This window comes from Artemia sp. Qi Xiang Cuo, chromosome 19, assembly GCF_049724085.1.
Source record: "Artemia sp. Qi Xiang Cuo chromosome 19, ASM4972408v1, whole genome shotgun sequence".
NCBI classification, from domain to species: domain Eukaryota; kingdom Metazoa; phylum Arthropoda; class Branchiopoda; order Anostraca; family Artemiidae; genus Artemia; species Artemia sp. Qi Xiang Cuo.
The window spans coordinates 26261513-26284281 of NC_142812.1; the positions used below are offsets into that span (position 1 = coordinate 26261513).

The window sequence follows — 22769 nt, forward strand, 5'->3', positions numbered from 1 at the left end:
AAATGGACCTTTTTTCGTGAGGGAACAGAATAGACCCGTTTGGATCCCCTTTATGACTTATTTCTAATGGTTACCGTTTTTATTACTTCTCCAAAAGTGCTATTACTTTTTTTCATATAAAATTATGGGTTTCAAAGATCAATATTGCAAATGTTTTGAACCGGCTTATTTCCCCGGTATGGTTTAGCTTGTTTTCAATCTTAATTTCAAATTATAAGCACAGAACTTGTATAGATAGTTTGCGGCTAAGTCTATCTCTTTCAAGAAGCCATACAGTTTTAAAGTGCGATAATAGATTTATTCTGTAGCATGGTTTATAATTTGATAATTAGTAAATGTATATTTTTTTAGTAATTTGAGTATTCTAGATGGTGGGCTTAACAATTATAAGAATTAGCTGATTTAGGTAACTGAAACTATGAGGAAGTGCATCCAGAGCATAAATTAGATGTATAAAAATCAATTGCTCTAAAATAAAGTAGAGAGCGACATTAGAACTTAAAACAAACCAAAATAATTCCGTATATGAGGGGCCTGCCCCATCACTTAACCTCCCGCTATATATATATATATATATATATATATATATATATATATATATAGTGTGTGTGTGTGTGTGTGTGTGTGTGTGTGTGTGTGTGTGTGTGTGTGTGTGTGTGTGTGTGTGTGTGTGTGTGTGTGTGTGTGTGTGTGTGTGTGTGTGTGTGTGTGTGTGTGTGTGTGTGTGTGTGTAGTAGTAGTAGTAGTAGTAGTAGTAGTAGTAGTAGTAGTAGTAGTAGTAGTAGTAGTAGTAGTAGTAGTAGTAGTAGTAGTAGTAGTAGTAGTAGTAGTAGTAGTAGTAGTAGTAGTAGTATGATGATATATATATATATGTATATATATATATATATATATATATATATATATATATATATATATATATATATATATATATATATATATATATATATATATATATATATATATATATATATATATATATATATATATATATATATATATATATATATATATATATATATATATATATATATATATATATATATATATATATATATTTGCTACTTAAAAAGATGAGGGGAACTTTCGATTTGTCTTTTTAATGAGCCTTCTCCCGGTATCCTAGGACCCTCTTTTCGATACGATCACTCCCTACCCCTTAAAAACAGATCAAATCAAATTAACACGGGTTTTCAATCAGTTCATCTCTGTAAAATTTGAAACCTCATATTTTTGTAGGAAGAGACAATCCTGTTAAATGTGTTCTGATTGGCTGAATTCGACGGTGTAGTTTTGCTCAAAATCCGTCATACGTTCTTGGGTTTTTATAGCTTTTTTCAAAAATGGATACTCTTTCTGAGGTTCGTAACTTCTGTTAGGTAGCCTTAAACTTAACGAATTTTATGCACTTGGTGTCACCATAAAGAGTCAATTTTTTTATTGTATTTGTTGTTAAAACAAAAAGACTTTTTTTTAGAGTTTTGGTTACTATCGGCACCATGCGATCCTTGCTTACAATTTGCCACCATGAACTGCTTAATACATAAAAAATAAACATAAGACCCGGATTTTTCTCTCAAATTTCCACATTAAACAATTTCCTGGTAATATTTGCCTCAAGCCTCCTGAGAAATATCCAAGCGGCATTTAGGAACACCGCACCTCTCCAACTTGTGTGCCGGTAGGCAAGTCAATATATTCTTTTTAAGCTACAGTGAAAACATATTTTTCTGCAACAAGAAGGGAGCTATTGCTGTACAGCACCCATATACAGGCTTGGTCAAAATGAAGAGAGATTAAAGGCTATTTTATCCCACCCCTCTCTTCAATATCTATCTGAAGGCTCATGGAAAGCTAGAAAATTAGGAAAGGTAACCAAACCCTTTTTGTTATTCTGGGTAGATATAGTATTTTTCGATTCTACGATGAAAATATACTGGTCCAAAAGGGTTTTAAAGTGCCTAAACTTGCCCTTCCCAAGATAGCGCAGATATGTTATTTTGATTGCCTGGTAACGCACAGTGTCTTTCGATTTTCCTTGCTTCTTAAGCATAAATAAACTATAAGTCCTGCAGTAGCTTATAACCAGATAAAGTTAAGGTTTATCGGAGACGAAACATATTTAGCCCCTCTCCCATCTTAAAATTTTAATTTCACCCCAGATCTCTGTCCCTTCTTTTTCATGCACCATGTAAAAGTTTCAATTCCATCCTACGAGCTGTTTCCGATACATTAAAGGAATGGTGTTTTGATTACATGGGTGCATGTAGTCTCTTTTTGTTAGCTCCTACACTCTGCCCAAGTCATTGTTCAATACTTATTTGTCCCCCTTAACGCTCCAGGAAAGTTTCAACTTGATACCCAAGCCATAAAAAAGACTAAAATTTTTAACCTCTTCCACCTCCTCCAAAACAAAATATGAAATGTTCATGCCTAACCCCTACCCCCCTTTTCCCAGAGTACCTGTAAGTTTTAACTTAATTCCCAAGCTATTCGCAAAGTATCGCATGTATGCAATTTCACTGACCTGGGTACACAGAATGTCTTTTATTTAACTCTACCCCCTCATCCAGGTCAAAATAAGACATCTACTTGCCCACTTAACGCTCCCTAAAAGTTTCAAATTGCTTCCCAAACTGTTCCCGAAATATTGCTGATACGCTTTTTCATAGCTTGGCAGCATATAGCGTCTTTCGTTCTGCTTTGTTACTTAGCCATACATAGACTATCAGAACTAAAGCAAATAGTCCGAAAAAGTCCAATTGGAGCTAATTTTACAACATTTTTTTTGGATAACGGACGAAATTTATTTAGTCGCTTCTCCCTCCAAAAAAAAACAGGATCTGTATTATCCTTGAGCCATCCTCTCCTTTCCTCTCCTCAAACTTACCTAAAGTTTCAACTTTATCCCTCGAGCTGTTGCCAAGATATTGCAGATATGCTATTTTGATTCCCAAGATATTGTAGGTAATTTGAAAACTCGGAAGCTCACACCGTATAAATGATGTAACCGTGTCCTCACCAGATTAAGCCCATTTAAACTCTGGGAATCTTCGCCAAGCAAGCAATCCCTGAGAGCTTCTCTGCAAAAAAAAACAAAAAAACACAACATCTGTGAAAAATAGCAGATTTATATAATTTAGGGTCATTGCCCCCAGAGATGTGGAGTTAAGTTGACCTTAGAGGCTTACTTATTAGACCTTTTAACGTTTCTGAACAAAATAACTATCTTAAAATTTGAATTCAATATCATTTGTCTTCGGTGTCTGAGGGTGGGTAGCAGAAAAGGGGAGGATATGGAGGCTGGTTTGTTCAATTTTTAATTTAATGGCACACTTATCAGGTTTCCCTGGCCACCTTTCCATGAGAAATGGCGAATTAAAATAGTTTTTGGCCCTTTGTCGAGGTTATTTTCGGAGTGATATTTTTTTTTTCTTCTGCATTGGGGTCCCCTTAGTCCAAGGATTTAAGGATATAAGTTCTGAGCCGATCAAGAAAAAGAATTTTCTGGCTCTTAGTCAAACCCTATTCTTCGGGAGACCGTGACCTCGAATTTTTTCGTATATTAGGTTCTTCTTGGCTCAAGGACTTATGGTTGAAAATGTTGACCTGATCAGGGACAAAAACGTTTTTAGCCTTTTTCTACTGAAAAGAAAATGTTTGTCCTTTTGACCTAGAGAAGGGTTCAGAAAAATTTCGAGCAATTTCACATCCAACATCAAACAAGCCCCACCGTCCCTTATGAAACCTCTGATTAAATTATTGTTAAAACTTCTGATTTAATAATTGGCAATTTGAATTAGTTACGGCCCTTCCCTCAAGGGCCATTGGGGCTAAGCCATTCCCAGAGGCATATTTATGGGATCCTCCGATTATTTCGAAAAAAATGATAACCTAAATACTTTGATGAGATTTATTTGGCGCTTATGGGGGCAAGGGTAGCAAAGAATGGTTAGGAAGGGGCAGTGGCGGATCCGGGGGGGGGGGCGCGCCCCCTAGAGTAATCTAAAGTAGTGTAATTTACTTAATTAACTCAAGCTTGCATTGATTAAACTTGCTCCTAACGCAAATTTATCGGATCAACCTATTTTGCGCCCCCCCCCCTAATTTTTTTTTGAGCAACCTATTCCCCCCCCCTAAAAAATCCTGGATCCGCCCCTGGGAAGGGGGTTGGTTTACCGTCAGTCCCTTTCGACTCTTAAAAACAGCACTATAGCTTTTAGTTTCCAATTGAATGAGTCCACTACAAAATTTCTACGACCACTCTTTTAATATGAAGTGGCCAAATGAGAAAAAAAATACATTGAATACCTATGGTTCTTTATTTAGGCAGCTCTACTGCAGCCTCTGGTGTAAACATCAGAAAATTATTTCATCTATGCTTCAAGGCCATATTCGAATGACAATGACGTTTCCAATTTCATAACCCTCCTGGAATGTTTATATTTTCGTAAAACGTAAAGTTTTTGGCGGTTCTGTTCTATTAGCTAGGCAACACGTGATACAGCTACTCGAGAAAAGCAACGATCAAATAGGCATTAACCGGTAATTCCTATGAGATACTAAATAAGCAAGGGGTTTCTCACTCCGGGACCTATATTTAAACTTTAGTTTTTTTGGGGTTTAGGGGGGGGAAGGTACCTAGGTTAGGTTACGTATTTAATATATGCTATGCTTCACCTCCACCCCCCTAATGTGCAAATATATAGCCAAAATGTGTTTCTAAACTTTTATATTTTCATCATATTTTGTTTTATTTCATTAGCATTAACCAAACTTCACTTCTCGCGTATTACCTAACTAATAGAACAGGACCTTTTTGTTTATTAAACCTATGAGATGGTTGAATGGCTAGCAAAGGGTGCCGTGCAGAAAAAATACCCTGCTTCTTAATCAAAAGGATACGTATGGTTTAATCTCAGGCGTATAATATAGTTATCTTGAGTTGAAGATCCCTATGTCCCTTTAAAATCTAACCATAAAATGAAAAAAATAATTTAAATGAAAAAGAAAAGTACATGATTCCACGACGTATGGGCAGTTAATTTTCTTGCTTCTATATTTTGAAGAAATTAATGGAACCAAGTGATCAGTTTTTCAGCAAAAACGAATAAAAAAGGCAAACCAGACTTTAATGGCTATTGCTATAGAGCCATCAAAACTTTAACCTCCGGATTTGGAGGAAATGGCTATTGAACTGAGGGAAAATATACTGCCCTTTCTGCCAATCTCCTGAACTCATTTTCATTAACTCTTAGCTGATTTTTATACAGAGTTTTGTGTACAGTCCAAAAAATAATAACGTTTTATTGGCCAGGAAACCAATGAAATTTGGAATAAAAATTTAATTCCAAGCGCTTAATCGAAGAGAAACTCTCACAATAACGCTTTCTAAATGGGCAAATAAACCGTAGGCAGAGTTTAATGTTTTGATATTAGTGCCTTTAATAAAAGGCAAATTCGGAAGTTAAACTTTGTTTAGAAAATAAAAGATTAATCTGTTCACAGAGTAGAGAGATTTAAATTTTTGATTACAAAATGTCAAAGCTCTACAAAGGAAACAAAACGGAAGGATTCAAGGTCAACAAGACTGAAAGAAATATCTGACCCTTGGTCTTGGAGCCTAGCACGTCGAGGGGAAGCATAACTTCATAGGCATAACGTGACAAACCACAAACTGGTAAGGTTACGAGCCCGAAATGATCCTTAGCTCTTGGACGAGTTACCATAGATAGATTTAAATTCTATGTAAATTTGTATTCTATTATATAAAGATAAGAAAAATCACGATATAAGTAAATAATAAGAGATTTAGAAAGTCATAAAATCAGGAAATAAAATACAGAATGTTTGTTCAATGCCAATTAAATATAGATTATTGTCGTTAGCTTCCGTGGTAGACAGCTTAAACCTTTATCTGCTCTTTCGTGGGGGATTGTTTAGCGCACTGCTGGATTGCTAGCTTCAAGATAGTTTTTTTTATGAATCATATATAATTTGACATTATATAAGCACAAAATCATTGACTCCTATGACATCTATCAACTTAATGCAACACCAAGAAGCCTAAGGACAATACAGCGATAGAAGCTCCTTCTTCATTCAAACCCCACGAATTTCAGATTTCCTTCAAATCCTTCCTGATTACCTCTTTTCTTTCCATTCATGGATATTCTGCGAATTGCTTGTTTAGTCGGATTGCAAAATAAACACTTATTTTTATGATCCTTACAGACTTTTCATCCGTAAGAGACAAAATATCCCTATTAACCTTCCTTTCAATATCACTTTAGGCCAGTGTTTCCCAACCAATTGTTTCCCTAGTGGTTCCCTAGATCGAAATTGCATATTATGAGTTGAGGGTCACCCAAATGATGGCCCAGAGGGCTCACCATTCCACAATCTATGAAATCAACCCTGCAATAACTGAAAATATACAGTATTTTTGAGTATTTTAACGTCTTCCACAACTCAAACAGTCCAACATTCTACAGCCCAATGAATCTGTCTAATATCCAAAATCGGGAACGGAGGAGTTAAGCGAAGTTCCGCCCTGTATGGGATGAGTCTCCAACCTCACCCTCCCCCTCTCCTACTGTCTACGCTAAAGTTTTCTTCCTTCTGCCAACTACGCCACCCCCCACCCCAAAGACTTTAATCAGGTAAAGTTTTGTATGGGAAGGACACACAGTAAATTTGTTTTGATTATCCAATTATAAGGTTAAAATACATACTCTGTGATAGATGCAAAATTCCTTTGGCACACACAATCCTATTAAGGTCAATTCCAAACAGTCGTGATCCCTTTGTGTCAGCAATTGAAATGGTCAAAACACCCTTATTGGAGCTATTTTTTCAATCCATTCATTGTTGCCAATCTCTGTCTACAAGTTATGCAAGCTGTCTATTGTTCATATATAAGGTTTTTATCAAAGAGGTAATCGTATAGACTTTGAAAAAAGCCTCATTCGATTTAAATTTAAAGTTCTAGATCTGTTTTTTAAAGTCAAGAATAATCGGACAGTAAGCACCCCCCCCATGCCAAATAAAAACTTGAAACTTTTTGCAATTAAAAACAAACAAAAACTAATTTAAAAAAACTTTCAGAAAAATAAGTTTTTCAAAGAAAAGTAAAGGCCATTTTAAATTTAAGTTCAGGAGATGTGAATACCTGTTCAAATTAAAACTTAAAACGACCAGAAATTACTATTAAAGAATAAATGAAACCCAAAACGAACAGAAATTAAATAAAAAATCATAGCAAAAACATACAACAAGTAATAATATAAATGAATAAATAGATCTTAAAGCGAGTAATGTCTAGATTGAATATGAAAATCAAGCTTAAAACGAAAAAAAAAAATAGTTTGCTATTACAGCATTAATGAAACTTAAAACCACAGTTTATATAATTATCCAGTAAGCTTATCGCAGATCATTTCTGGTCTTCGTTCTCGGTGCGAACAAAAAGCTCCTCCCACTTCTTCGTGCAGTTATGGATCAGCGTGTTTGCTTCTATCAATGAGAAATGGCTACAAAGTGCATTATTCGTAATAGCGGGTTTCCACTTGTTTCCGATTGTTTCGCGTCTGACTTGTCTACCCGTGAAAAGATCTGATGCCGCTTATGTTTCTACGTTCTCTGGAGCACTCGCACCCCGGTCCGGATTTTTATAATGGGTGAGATAGGGAATGATCATACTGGATAATTAAATGTAAATGAATAAATAAATCTTAAAACGAGTGAAACTTAAATTGAATATGCAAATCAAGTTTGAATCGAACAAAAATAACTACAGACAAGAGTTTGGGTATCGCCTCACTGCAGAGGCCTAAAACCAACTGCGTCATTGGCGCTTTACTGAAAACGAATTATATTACAAACTTTTCTTTTGTACTTAATATTGAAAATAAATATTAAAATTACAGTAAAATTTTGAACTGATGAGCTTTCAGCAATTAATAACATTAAACATCAATTAATTTATTAGTTCTTTGCAAGATTGGTCAAGACAAATATAGTTTCACTACAAACAAAATTTGGATACTGCCCCCTTCTTTAACTGCAAAACCTAAAGCCTTCTGCGTCATTGGCGCTTCAATGAAAACGAATTACTCATATATTAAAAATTTATTCTTTTCCAGTTCTTACAGCATTGAAAATGAAAATAAAATTACAGTGAAAAAAAAATCTTTGACTGATGGATCGTTCAACAGTTAATATTATTATATATATAATATTCAATTTGACTTTGTTTATACTTTTCAAGACTGTTCAAGACTCATATAGTTTTCAGTAAGGCGCCAATGACGCAGTAGGTTTGAGGATTCTGCAGTGAGGCGATACTCAAACTCTTGTTTGTAGTTATTTTTATTCGATTCAAACTTGATTTGCATATTCAATTTAAGTTTCACTCGTTTTAAGATTTATTTATCCATTTACATTAATATATATTGTATGTTGATTGTTTATTTAATTTCTGTTCGTTTTAAGTTTCATTTATACTTTAATAGCAAACTTTTTTTTTCGTTTTAAGCTGTATTTTCATATTCAATATAAGCATTACTCGCTTTAAAATCTATATGTTCATTTATATTATTACTTTTTTTATGTTTTTTTCTATGATTGTTTACTTAATTTATGTTCGTTTTGGACTTCATCTATTCTTTAATATTAATTTTTGGTCTTTTTTAGGTTTAATTTTTACTTGTCTTAATATCTCCTGAGCTTAAGTTTAAAATGGCCTTTACTTTTCTTTGAAAAACTTATTTTTCGGAAAGTTTTTTTTTAATTAATGTCCAAAAAGGGCCATATATATTTCTGATATGTTTGAAACTTGTATCCTTAAGTCTAGGACTATTGCGTCTCCACACAAGAAATTTAATAAGAAAAGTTGGTTAAACCCCCAAAAATCAATACCATTGTAGCTTAAACAATCAATCTAGTTTCACTGATCTGATATGCCGTAGATCTTATCCAATTATTAGCCTCCAAATATTTTATGGTTAAGGAAACTTACCCCATAGTGATGAAGATTTGGGTTAGTTGGAAACCGTGGTAACGGATAGACGATTTGAATTTTAGTCGGGTTTTATTGTGTGGTTCATCTTTTCGTAGAGATATTCTTCCTAAGTCTATAATGGGTTTCCTGTGCTTGTCTATTAATAAGAGTGACCGGGGATTTCTTTTTTGATATTTTGAGAACATTCTTGTACATAAAGTTGTGCCACTTTCCTGGAATAATTTTTCGCACTCGATAAACTAGTCAATGACGCATTGCTGCAGGCCTTCGCGCTTCTGTTATTGTTGAGCAATCTTTTATTCACCTTGCCTTGTCTGTCGTTTGTCTTGGCGTGGCTCTTGTCCAGAAAATATCTAAGATTTCTGAGATGATTCATGGTTTAGCCAAGTGAACCTGAATTGTCAGGATTTCCTAATAGTTTTTTTTTGATGATGGATGTCCACTCGCTGGTTAGTCGGTATATTTTGTCTGTGGGTAGAGCTCCCTTGTGCTCTATAATTGACAACTAACTTGACAGCGCTGATTTAAACACTATTTTTGTCTCTGTGCTTTTAAGTAGATCGACACGACATCTTGGAAAGCTCTTCTTATGCTATTTCGGTCTTTGAAGGGACACAAGGACTTCAGACATGACTGGAACGGATATGAATCAAAGTCACCACATGCTACAGAAACAATGCTCAGCACCGATCCTTTTCAATGCTAGCAGAAAAGTATAGTCAATCTTGTCTGTTCTGTAGCTGCCAAGAGACCTCCATGGAACTTTTCTTCATTCTCTCTAACACGAGATAGTGGATGTCATAAGGAGTTCATTGTAGCTGCAAAAGTCAACGAAAATTTTACCCCTGTGGTTTTGACGTTCATGACCAAAACTGTCCATAATGTCTTCTACGTCCTACATTTAAGTGACCTGCGATGGTATTCAAACCCCCAGCCACAAACATAACATCTTTCTATGAAATATTATTAAAGGCTTGTCGGAGCTGGACGTAGAAGCCTTCGGCTTCATGGTCATTCCTGTATGAGTCTGGGGCACGACCCCGGATAATAGTCACACTGCACTGGAGCCCTAAAATTGATTGGTGATAAGCATTCAGAAACTGCATAGATGGCAAGGAGACATTGTTTGCCTCGTTTAAAAAGTAGAAGGTCAATGTCTATGCGGTGGGTTTTTCCTTCGAAATGAAATAAGGGTGACATCGTTTAAAGTTTCTCTCCTTATTGAGTAAAGGCGAGTCTTCGACAGTCTAGGGATGTAGGAAAATAAACCTGAGGTTGAGTTATCTTAGGACAAATAAAAAAAATTTTGTTTCATATTTTGGAGGTTTAGTCAAGTCTTCCGTTGTTACAGACGTGGTAGCAAGCGTTTATAATTTCGTAAGTCACAATTTCAATTAATTTGTAGTAAAGAGAAGTTTCATAGCTTTTTCAGAGTGGCAGTAATCAGCTCCTCTCAACCCCTAGCAGAGGTCATTGTCCGTAGTACTGAATAATCTTCCCTTTACAGTTGTCCCTCTAAGAAGGGGTCCTCTCGCTCGGGGATGAGCTCAGTGGCGTGGGAGGAAGTTCTAATTGAGTCACTCAGAAGATGCAAAATAAATCATAGGCTGCGCAATCGCGCTGCCTAAGTAAAGAACGATGTTGGCCCAATGTATTATTTATTTTTTGTTTTCTTCTTCTTCCATACCAGGCCACTTCGTATCGACGGAGTTGTCGTAGAAACTTGGAAAAGGGCTCATTCGATTAGAAATTGGAATGGCTTGTGTCCTTTTTAATAGTCGAAAGTAATTGGAAGACAACTAACACCCCCTCCACACCCACCATTTCCCCAGACACATCCAATCAAAATTTTGAGATAGCCATTTTGTTCAACGTAGTTGGTTTACAGATAGATATTATGTTTTGAGGAGTAAACTCCTCCACAACCCTCAGGGCAAGAGTTTTAAGTTATGCCCGTGGGGCATAAAAGAACGAGGAAAGTATGTCTTTAAGGATGACCACCCCCTCCTCAGCCGTCAGGGCAAGGGTTGTAAGTTATGCCTGGGGGCATGTAAGGTTTTTATAGAGAGCGTTGTCATAGAAACTTCAAAAAGGCTCATTCGATTGGAAATTCAAAGGGCTAGGGCCCTTTTTAATAGTCAAAAGTGACTGGAGGGTAACTAACCCCCCTCTCAGGCCCACCTTTTTCCCAAACACCTCCTTTTCCCCAAATTATGCCCTGGGGGCATGTAAGGTTTCTATAGAAAGCGTTGTCGTAGAAACTTCAAAAAGAGCTCATTCGGTTGGAAATTGAAATGGCTAGTGCCCTTTTAATAGTCGAAAGTAATTGGAACGCAAATAACGCCCCTCTCACGCCAACCATTTCGCCGCACACATCCATTCAAAATTTTGAGATATCCATTTTGTTTAACGTAGTTCAAAGTTCTGGAAATTAGGTCTTTGAGGATGACAGCCCCCCTCACAGCCCTTAGGGTAAGTGTTGTAATTTATGCCCTGGAGGCATATAAGGTGATTATAGAAAGCGTTGTCGTAGAAACTCAAAAAGGGTTCATTCAATTGGGAATTGAAAGGCCTACTGCCCTTTTTAATAGTCGAAAGTGATTGGAAGGCTTGACATTTTTCATAGGCAGTGCAATCGCGCTGCCCAAGTAAAGAACGATGTTGGCACAATGTATTATTTTTTTTCCTTAACACCAGGGCACTTCGTACCAAAGGACATGTCTTAGAAACTTTGAAAAGGGCTCATTCGACTGGAAATTGGAGTGGCTTATGTCCTTTTTAATAGTCTAATGTGATTGGAAGGCAACTAATACCCCTTCGACGACCACCATTTCCCCAAACACATCCAATCAAAATTTTGAGATGGCCATTTTGTTCAACGTAAACGATTTTCAGATAGAAAATATGTTTTTGAGGGGGGCACTCTCCCACAGCCCTCAGGACAAGGGTTGTAAATTATGCCCTGGGGGCATATAAGGTTTTTATTTAATGCGTTGTCGTAGAAACTTCAAAAAAGGCTCATTCGATTGGAAATTCAAATGGCTAGTGCCCTTTGGAGGGAAACTACCCCCCTCTCACGCCCACTTTTTCCCCAAACACATCCAATCAAAATTTTAAGATAGCCATTTTGTTCAACGGAGTTGAAAAATCTGGAAATTAAGTCTTTGAGGATGAGACCCCCCTACACAGCCCTCAGGGCAAGGGTTGTAAGTTATGGCCTTGAGGCATATAAGGTTATTATAGAAACCGTTGTTCTAGAAACTTCAAAAATGGTTCATTTCATTGGAAATTGAAATGGCTATTGCCCTTCTTAATAGACGAAAGTGATTGGAAGGCAATTAACGCCCCATCCACGCCCACCATTTATCCAAATGCATCCAATCAAAATTTTGAGGTAGCCATTTTGTTCAAAGTAGTTGAAAGGTCCGAAAACTATATCTTTGAGGATGACACTCCCCCCACAACCCTCAGGGTAAGGGTTGTAAGTTACGCCCTGGGGACATATAAGGTTTTGGTTGAAAGCTTTGTCGTAGATGATTCACAAAGGGCTCATTCGATTGGAAATTCAAAGGGCTAGTGTTTTTTTTAATAAAATCGAAAGTGATTTGGGGGCAACTAATAACCCTCCCACGCCCACCTTTTCCCCAAACACATCCAATCAAAATTTTTAGATAGCCATTTTGTTCAGCGTAGTTAAAAGTTTTAAAAATTGGGTCATTGAGGATGATAACCCCCTCTGAGCCCTCAGGGCAAGGGTTGTAAGTTATGCGCTGGAGGTATATAAGGTTTTTATAGATAGTGATGTTATACAAACTTCTGAAAGGGCTCATTCGATTGGAAATTAGAAAGGCTTGTGCCCTTTTTAATAGTCGAAAGTGATCGGAGGATAATACACCCACCATTTCCCCAAACACTTCTAATTAAAATTTTGAGATAGCCATTTTGTTCGACGTAGTTAAAAAGTCCGGAAATTATGTTGAGGATGAAACTCCCCTTACAGCCGTCAGGGCAAGGGTTGTAAGTTATGTCCTGGGGGGCATATAAGGTTGTTTTTTTTATAGAAAGCGTAGTCGTAGAAATTTAAAAAGGGCTCATTTGATGGAAATTGAAAGGGCTAGTGTCCTTTTTAATAGTCGGAAGTTATTGGAGGGCAACTAACCCCTTCTCACACCCACCATTTCCCAAAACACATCCAATCAAAAGTTTGAGATAGCAATTTTCTTCAATGTAGTTGAAAGTTCTGGAAATTAGGTCATTGAGTATGACACCCCCCCACCCCTAGCCGTCAGGGTAAGGGTTGTAAGCTAGACCTTCGGGGCGTATAAGGTTTTTATTGGAAGTGTTGTCGTAGAAACATCAAAAGGGCTCATTCGATTGGAAATTGAAGGAGCTAGTGCCTTTTTTAAAAGTTGAAAGTCATTGGAGAGCAACTAACGCCCCTCTTACGCCTCATTCATTTGGAAATAGGCCTTTGAGTATGACAACCCCCCTCTCAGCCGTCAGGGCAAGGGTTGTAAGTTTTGCCCTGGGGGCGTATAAGGTTTTTATTGAAAGCGTTGTCATAGAAACTTCAAAAGGGCTATTTCGGTTGGAAATTGAAAGGTCTGGTGCCTTTATTAAAAGTTGAAAGTGATTGGAGAGCAACTAAGGCCCTTCTCACGCCCACCATTTCCCCAAACACATCCAATAAAAATTTTGAGATATCCGTTTTGTTTAATGTAGTTGACAGTTCTGGAACTTAGGTCTTTGAGAATGACAACCCCCTCACAGCCCTCAGGGCAAGGGTTGTAATTTCTGGCCTGGGGGCATATAAGGTGTTTATAGAAGGCGTTGTCGTAGAAACTCAAAAAGGGCTCATTCGATTGGAAATTTATAGGGCTAGTGCCCTTTTTAATAGTCGAAAGTGATTGGAAGGCTTGATATTTTATAGTCTTATACAAATGAATGTGAATTGTCAGTTTAATATACATATTCTGATATTTAATAATCAAAATGTTAATATTGTTTGATTTATTAAAGTTATAAAAGTAAAAACATTTGGATTTTTTTCAGTAAAGTGCAAATTATGTTCTGGCCTTGGGAAGGCATAGGGGTTTTGAGCCCAACTCATGTTAATTTCTGCTCGTTTTGAGTTTAACTCGGTTATTTGTTGTAATTTCTGTTTGTTTTGGGTTTCATTTATTTATCGATGCTGATTTGTGGTAGTTTCACGCTTGGTAGATTATTCGATTTTATTTTTGCTCATTTTTGGTTTAATGGAGTTCTGAACTTTTCTCTGAAAAACTTATTTTGCGGAATTTTTTTTTAAATTAATATTGAATAGATAGCGTAAAACGAAATCCCAATTTTTTGTGCTACGCGTTACTCTTGAAAACTCATTTTGGAGAAAAAAGGCGTTTCAACCTTAATATACCCTGTTTGTTTTATTTACAGTATATAATACAAATTAGCCAAATGCTTCAATAAAAGACTAAAACCCTATTTTCTTTGTTTTTTTTTTCATTTCAATCTTTAATTGAGTATTTTGAATAATCTAATTAATTAATATTCGATTAAGAGACTAGTTAATTAGTACCCAATAATCAGCTATTATCTTCAGATAACATCAGTTTTATTAAACAGCAATACGATTGATCACTTAATAGCAATTAGTGTTGTTGATTATTGACCTATAAAGTATTTTTTTCTTATTTCTGTATTATGGCTTCTCTTGTTTCCTTCTTTTCTTCTCTACTTTGTTCTCATTTTTTGTTGTTTTTGAGCGGTCATACATGTTATTTTACTTAGCACTTTCGTGTTTTCCTAATAATAATAATAAAAAAAAGAAAAAAAAACACTATTTTGACAATAACCAATGCAAACAAATAAAAATTGGCTCATACAAGAGGTCAACCAACAAATATGCAAGTAAGTAAGAATGAAAAGAAACATAAATGAACAGATATTATAATGAACAGTGAAGCCAAGCTTAAAATGAACAGAAATTGGTTTCTAAGTTCCGTAAAAAGTGCACATGTTACGTTCCAATGACAATAGGGTAATGACAGAACTATGTCATTGGATCCATTGTGCATATAGCACATTTAAATTGTAATATTTAATATGTTTTTTAATATTAAAAATATTTTAAAACGAGATATTTAATTTGCTTTTTGAAAATTAATATCATTTTCTGGGTGTCTTTGTCTTTGTAAGAATGTCCTCCCTTGAATATTTCAGGATCAAGACATTATCAGAAGGGAATCCATCAATCTCTCCAACGATTTGACGATTACGGTTCCGCCCACACAGTTAATGACTTCTCAGGTAAGTAAAATAACTTCATTGATATCATGGTGATAGATAACTTGGAGAAAGAAGAGATTATTGTGACATTTTTCTAATGAAGAAGTCAGAGCTAATCTACTGATTTTCTTTGACTAAATCAATGCATAAATACAAAAAGATGTACGCAAACTTATTTATAGGGCTTGAAAAGTAAAAATATATTATAAACCAAGTGAAATTCTCACTAACACAATTGAATTCGTTCTATTAATATTAAAGAAAACGATTGTTCAACTTGAGATTTTCTACTGTCTTTTTGAGTGCGAATTTTACAAAAGCGAAAGGACTGAAATGTGAATTAAATTGCAACAGTTTTCTGATTTCGATACTACTATTAAACCCAACTTATTAAAAGTTTAACTTCTTACTCCCTCCGAAGAAGCTCCAATTCCATTTGAATCCTTCCTTACGCCCCCGTCCACCCTAATTCGGGGACGACCTACTTTTCGTTCGGCCCTGTATGAATGGCCGTAAAGAAAAACAATAGGCAATCCGCCTTCCATCATCGACAGAATTGTCCTATCTATCCCAACAATTCATTATATTAATTTAAAGAGTGGCATTAAGCCAAATATGAGCAGAAATAAACTCAAATAGTCTTTCAAGCATAAAACTACCACAGACCACCTTCAATAAATAAATGAAACTCAAAACAAACAGAAATTACAATAAATAACCGAGTCAAACTCAAAACGAGCAAAATAATTTGAATAGGGCTGACAGCCCCCATGCCTTCTCAAGACCAGAACACTGTTTGCACTTTACTGAAAAAAATGACCATGTATTGTGAGCTTAATATACATTTACTGATATTTATTCCTTAAAACTTTACTCCCCTCCCCTCAACCTTCTCTCGCAAAGGCTCGCCTGAATGCCTTTTGTTTTTTGGAAAGTAAAGGTACTGAATGCCTTTATATATAGTACTGTTATACTATATATAAACAGTAAACGAATTGCATAACTTACAGCCGCTGTTCCGGGGGCTGCGTGGGGGGGGGGGGTGACGTCCCCAAAGGCATAATTACATGATCTTTCAGCAACGCCAAGGAAAATCGACGGCTCAAAATTTTAATCAGATGTTTGTTTTGGAAAATGATGGTCGTGGGAGGGGCTGGTTACCTTCAATTCGTTTTTGACTCTTAAAAAGAGCACTATAACTTCCAATTTCCGATCAAATGAGCCCATCCAAAGTTTTTACGGCCACCCATTCCATGAAAATCTTATTTGCCTTCGGGGTATAACTTACAAACCTTGCCCTTAGGCTCTGGTGGGCTATTTCAACTCCAAAGGCCTTTTTATAATGATCTTAAGACTATGTTGAACTATGTTATGCCTATTTCAAAACTTCCATCGGATGAAATGCCCGTTTCAAAACTTCCAAAAGATTCTATCATTTGGGGAAAGAAGACGTTGGGGGGCGGGGGGTAGTTACCCTGCTATCACTTTTGATAAAACGGACACTAGAACTTCTGATTCCCAGTTAAATGAGCCAAATCCGAAGTTTATACGACCAGCTTTTCTATACAAACCTTAAAAGTTAACAATGGGCTACTAGTATAATTTGTAGCCTTAGCCTGAGGGCCGTGGGGAGAGGGTTCCATCTGCAAAGACATAAATACTAGGCCTTTCAAATATGCTAAAAAATGTCAATCTTGAAATTTTGATTGGATGTGTTTGCGGAAATGATGAGTGATGGAAGGGACCTGATTGCCCTCCAATCACTTTCGAGTATTAAAAAGGGCACTAGAATTTTTGACTCACAATTCAATGAGCCCCGTATGAAGTTTATGTGACCACCCTTTCCATAAAGAACCTGATATGCCCTCAGGGCATAAATCACAACCCTTGCCCTGAGGACTGTGGGGGGTTGTAATCGTCAAAGACATAATTACTAGACCTTTCAACTACGCTGAACAGATTGACTATCTCAAAATCTTTATTGGGGGAAATTATGGGGGAGACAGGTTGCCCTCCAATGAATTTCGACTATAAGCAAGGGTAAAATTACTTGCAATTTCGAATGAGCCACTTGAGAAGTTTCTACAACAATTCCTTCTATACGAAGTGCCCTCATCTAAAAATAATAATAATAAGAAAAAAGAAAATTATAATAATAACACATTGTGCGGACGGTTTAGCTATATACCGTGAGATATATAAAATACCTCTGTTACAAAGAGAATTATAAACGTTAAGATAATGAAAGTCTTCTATTCTATCCTTTTAGAAACAGTGAGTGACACTTACTCATATTTATGTGAGGAACACAAGGACTTCCAAAGTCGAATAAAATTAAATGTGATTTTTCAGAACATTTTTTCTTCTATAATTATAGGGCGCTAGTGCTTTACATTCGAACATATTAGACATGGGTGCTGGCAGGGGGGCTACGCCCCCCGAGAAATTGGGAACTATAAAGTAATTATAAGAAAACCAAAGGAAAGAGAACAGAATCGGGAAGAGAAACCATGGAAAAAATGTGCGTTGCCCCATTGTTGGCCGCCTGCCAATAGATTTTGACCCTTTTTAAGGAAAATATAAGTTGTAATTTGTGACTGAGTGACCCCTTTTCAGTTTTGCACAAACTTTTTTTTTATATGATTTGGTTGGAGCAAAAAAAAAATCCAGTTCTTCAAAGTAATGAATTGTAAGTAAATAACAAGTCTTGTAATTAACGAAAGAATAATAGCCTAGCAATTAATAACATTAAATCAAAGAATCAGCTTTTTATGGTGATCCGAAATATGTATTTGTTTATAAGTAATTAGTGCAGTTAATTGTACACAAGAAAGTTCGTCTAATTATAGAAAACACAAGGGAAATAACTTAAAAAGGGGTAATTTCGGTAAAAATATGCCGTCAACTTTTGCTTGCATTGCAAGAGTACCCATGAGATGATATATGAAGCCACTATAATCAGAATTATTTCCCCTGAACGAAATGCTGGGCATTTCTGTATTTCCCCCTGAACGGATATGTATTTTGTGTTTTATTGCCATTTTTTTCCAGGAGTGATTGTCTTTGTCTAGTTGTCACTTTGGAAAATATTTAACTTTTTACAGTTATGAAGTACAAAGGTGTCAAATATACTGGTTTTTGGTATTCAAAGTCAAATTTAAAATATTGAATTAAAACATTTTATTTGAGTTTTTTAATCTTAGTTTTAGAGTTTTACTTTGAAAAAAAAAACTACTTTGATGATGCGTTACTTTTTATAAACACTGAATCTAAAGGCATTAAAAGTTTTGGTGTTTGATAACCAAGTTCAAAACTATCGATGTTGTTTAAAACATTAATTAAAAAAAAACTTTCCGAAAAATAAGTTTTTCAAAGAAGCCAATGACGCTGCAAAACGCCAATGACGCTACAAAGCGCCAATGACGCAGTAGGTTTTAGACTTTTACAGTGAGAGAAGCAAGTGATACCCAAACTCCTGTTTGTGGTGATTTTTGTTTGTTTCAAGCTTGATTTGCATTTTCAGTTTAAGTTTCACTCGTTTTAAGATTTATTTATTAATTTACATTGATATCTATTGTATGTTTAATTCCATTGATTGTTTATTTAATTTCTGTTCGTTTTATGTTTCATTTATACTTCAATAGGAAAACATTTTTTTCGTTTTAAGCTTGACTTTTATATTCAATCTAAGCATTACTCGCTTAAAAAACTATTTATTCATTTATGTTATTACTTGTTGGATGTTTTTTGCTATGATTGTTTATTTAATTTCTGTTCATTTTGGGTTTCATTTATTCTTTAATAGTAATTTCTGGTTGTTTTGAGTTTGAGTTTTAACAGGTATTTGTATCTGGCGAGGTTAAGTTTAAAATGACCTATACTTTTCTTTGAAAAACTTATTTTTCGGGAGAGCTTTTTTTAATTAGTTTTTGTTCGTTTTAGATTGCAAAAAGTTTTTAAAATTCCTTATTTCAAAATCAAATTATATAAAAAAAAAATCAAATCTTCATCAAAGTATCAAAACTGGTATCGAAGTAACAATATCAAAGTGAAAAAATGCGTTTGTGTCAATCTCGGAGTTTTTATTATCTGATTTTTGAACTATTTTTAACTAAATGTCTATCTCAAAATTTTTATCGGACGGGTCTGGGGAAAAGGGCGTTTGGGGGGGGGGGCTAATTAACCTTCGGTCTCTTTTGAATCTTTAAAAGTCAACTAGAACTTTCTATGTTTAATCAAATGAGCCCTGTCTGAAGTTTATACGAGCACCCCTTCCATAAGAACCATATATATCCCCAGAGTATAACTTACAACGCCTGTCCCTGGGCCCTGGGGGGATGTGTCGACACCGGAGTTTTAATATCTGTTGGTTGAACTATTTTTAACAAAATGGTCATATCTAATTTTTATCGGATGGTTTTTTTCATCCGATAAACCCAAAGGCGTGGAGAGCGAGAGGGGCTAGTTGGCCTCCGATCTTTTTCCATTCTGAGAAAATGAACTACAACTTTTAATTCCCATTCAAATGAACCCTCTCTGAGGTTTATACGAGCATCCCTTACATGAGAACCATATATGGCCCCAAAACCTAGCTTACAATGTCTGCCCCCGGGCCCTGGGAGGTTGGGGTTGACATCAGAGTTTTTGTTATCTGACCTTTGAACTGTTTTAAAAAAAGGCTCTCTCAACGTTTTTATCGGATGGGTTTGAGGGAAATAGGGCATGAAGTGGGGAGGCTAGTTGCCCTCCGATCTCTTTTGACTTTTAAAAAGTGAACGAGAACTTTCAATTTCCAATCATATGAGCCATCTCCGAAGTTTATACGAGCATACCTTCCATAAGAACCATCTATGCCCCCAGAGCCATACATACAATATCTGTCCTAGGACCTGGGGGGGGAGGGTTGCGTCGGCATAGGGTTTTTCTGGATTCACCTTTGAACTATTTTTAACAAAATGGCAATGCATAAAGGAGCTTTTGTTATATGTTCTTTGAAATACTTTTAACAAAATGGCTACCTCAAACTTTTTATCAGATGTATTTGGGGAAAAAGGGTTTGGGGGGCTACTTGTCCTTCGATCACTTTTGACTCTCAAAAGGGCACTAGAACTCTCGATTTCCAATCGAATGAGCCCTCTTTGAAGTTTATACGACGACCCCTTCTATATGAAGTGCCTCTGGGGAAAAAAAATGGATATGGGGGAGGATAGCTGCCCTCCAATCACTTTTGACTCTTAAAAAGTGAGTTACAACTTTCAATTTCCAATCAAATGAGCCCTCTATGAAGTTCATACGAGCATTGCTTCCATAACAACCATATATGCCCCCGGGACATAACTTACAACGCCTACCTCCAGGCCCTGGGTGGCTGTGTCGACACCGGAGTTTTTTGTTATCCTAACTATGAACTATTTTTAACAAAATGTCTATCTCAAAATCTTTATCTGATGCATTTAGGGTGGGGGGCTAGTTGCTTTTCGATCTCTTTTGACTCTTAAAAAGTGAACAAGAACTTTCAATTTCCGATCAAATGAGCCTTCTCCGAAGTTTATACGAGCATCCCTTCCATAAGAACTATATATGCCCCTAGAATATTACTCATAACGCCTGCCTCCGGGGCCCGGGGGATGCGTAGACGCAAGAATTTTTCTTATCTGACCTTTGAACTTTTTTTTTAATGAAATGGCTATTATGAAAATTTCATCGGATGGGCATGGGGAGAAAAGGGTGTGGGGGGGGGGCTAGTTGCCCCTGAATGTCTTTTGACTCTTAAAAATTGAACTAGAACTTTCAATTTCCAATCAAATGGGCCCTCTCTGAAGTTTATACGAGCTTCCTTTCATAAGAACCATATACGCCACCAGGACAACACTTACGACGCCTATCCCTCAGGCCCTGGGGGAAGTTTTTGTTATCTAATTTTTGATCAATTTCCAAAAAACTGGCTATCTAAAAATTTGTAGCGGATGGGTTTGGGGAAAAAAAGCGTGGGGGGGGGCGAGTTAGCCTCAGACCTCCGGATGCTGAAAACGTAATCGTGAACTTTCAGTCTTAGGTCAAAGGAATTCCCTGTGAAGATTGCGCGACCATTTCCTTCATAAGAGAATTGAAGAGCTTCAGAATATTAAGTCAAACACCTTCCCCCGGGCCCTGGGGGGGGGGGGTTGCATTGACCCCGGAGTTTTTCTTATCCGACCTTTGAATTATTTTTTCTAAACAAAATAGCTATCTCAAAATGTTCATCAGATGGGTTTGGAAAAAAAGGCGTGGGGTGGGGGCTAGGGTAACCTCGGACATCTTTTGACTATTAAAAAGTGAGCTTGAACTTTCAATTTCCAATCAAATGAGCCCTCTCTGAATTTTATACGGGCATCCCTTTCATAAGAATCATGTATTTTCCTGGCCATAACTTACAACGCCTGCCTTCGGGCCTTGGGGGGTTGTGACGACACCTGAGTTTTGTTATCTGACTTTTGAGCAATTTTTAACTTAATGGCTATCTCAAAATTTTTATTGGATGCATTTGGTGAAAAATAGGCGTGGGGGACTAGTTGCCCTCCAATCTCTTTTGACTCTAAAAAACTGAACTAGAACTTTCAATTTCCAATCAAATGAGCCTTCTCTGGAGTTTTTACGAGCATCCCTTCAATAAGAGCCATTTATTCCCCCAGGGCATAACTTACAACACCTGACCTCGGGCCCTGGGGGGCTGTGTCGGCCCCGGAGTTTCGTTCTTTGGTCTTTGAACAATTTTTTTATTAAAAAAAAGGCTATCTCAAAGTTGTTATCGGAGGGGTTTGAGGAAAAAAGGGCGTAGAGGGGGGGATAGGTGCCCTTCAATAACTTTTGACTCTTAAAAATTGAACTAGAACTTTTAATTTCCAATCAAATGAGCCATCTTTGAAGTTAATACGAACATCCCTTCCATAAGACCCATATATTCCCCCAGGGCATAACTCGCAACGCCTGTCTCCGAGCCCTGGGGGGTTGTGTCGACACCGGAATTCTGGTTATATGATCTTTGAACTATTTTTAACAAAATAGCTTTCTCAAAATTTGTATCAGATGCATTTGGGAAAGAAGGGTTGGGGGTTGGGGGAACTGGTTACCCTCTGATGTCTTGACGCTTAAAAAGGGAACTAGAACTTTCAATTTCCGATCAAATGAGCCCTCTCTGAAGTTTATAAGAGCATTCCTTCCATAAGAACCGTATATGCCCCCAGGGCATAATTTACAACCCTTGCCCTGAAGACTGTGGGGGGAGTACCCTGCTCAAACATATAATTTCCAGAACTCTTAACCACGTTGAACAAAATGGCAATATCAAAATTTAGATTGGAAGTGTTTGGGGGAAAGGTGGGCGTAAGAGGGAGGTTAGTTTACTTCCAATCACTTTTAACGATTAAAATGAGCGCTAAGACTAAGAATGTCCAATTGAATGAGCTCTTTTTGAAGTTTCTAC

The 22769-nt window shown here is 36.5% G+C and overlaps 1 protein-coding gene across 2 annotated transcripts in view; it reads left to right on the forward strand.

Annotated features, from left to right (window-relative positions):
* Positions 1 to 22769, forward strand: part of LOC148940667 (limbic system-associated membrane protein-like) — a 199557-nt gene that overhangs the window by 12171 nt on the left and 164617 nt on the right. For both annotated transcript variants that reach the window (XM_089104909.1, XM_089104910.1), the window contains exon 2: positions 15242 to 15328. In XM_089104909.1, the coding sequence (XP_088961035.1) occupies positions 15242 to 15328 (87 nt within the window). The remainder of the gene's footprint in view (positions 1 to 15241; positions 15329 to 22769) is intronic.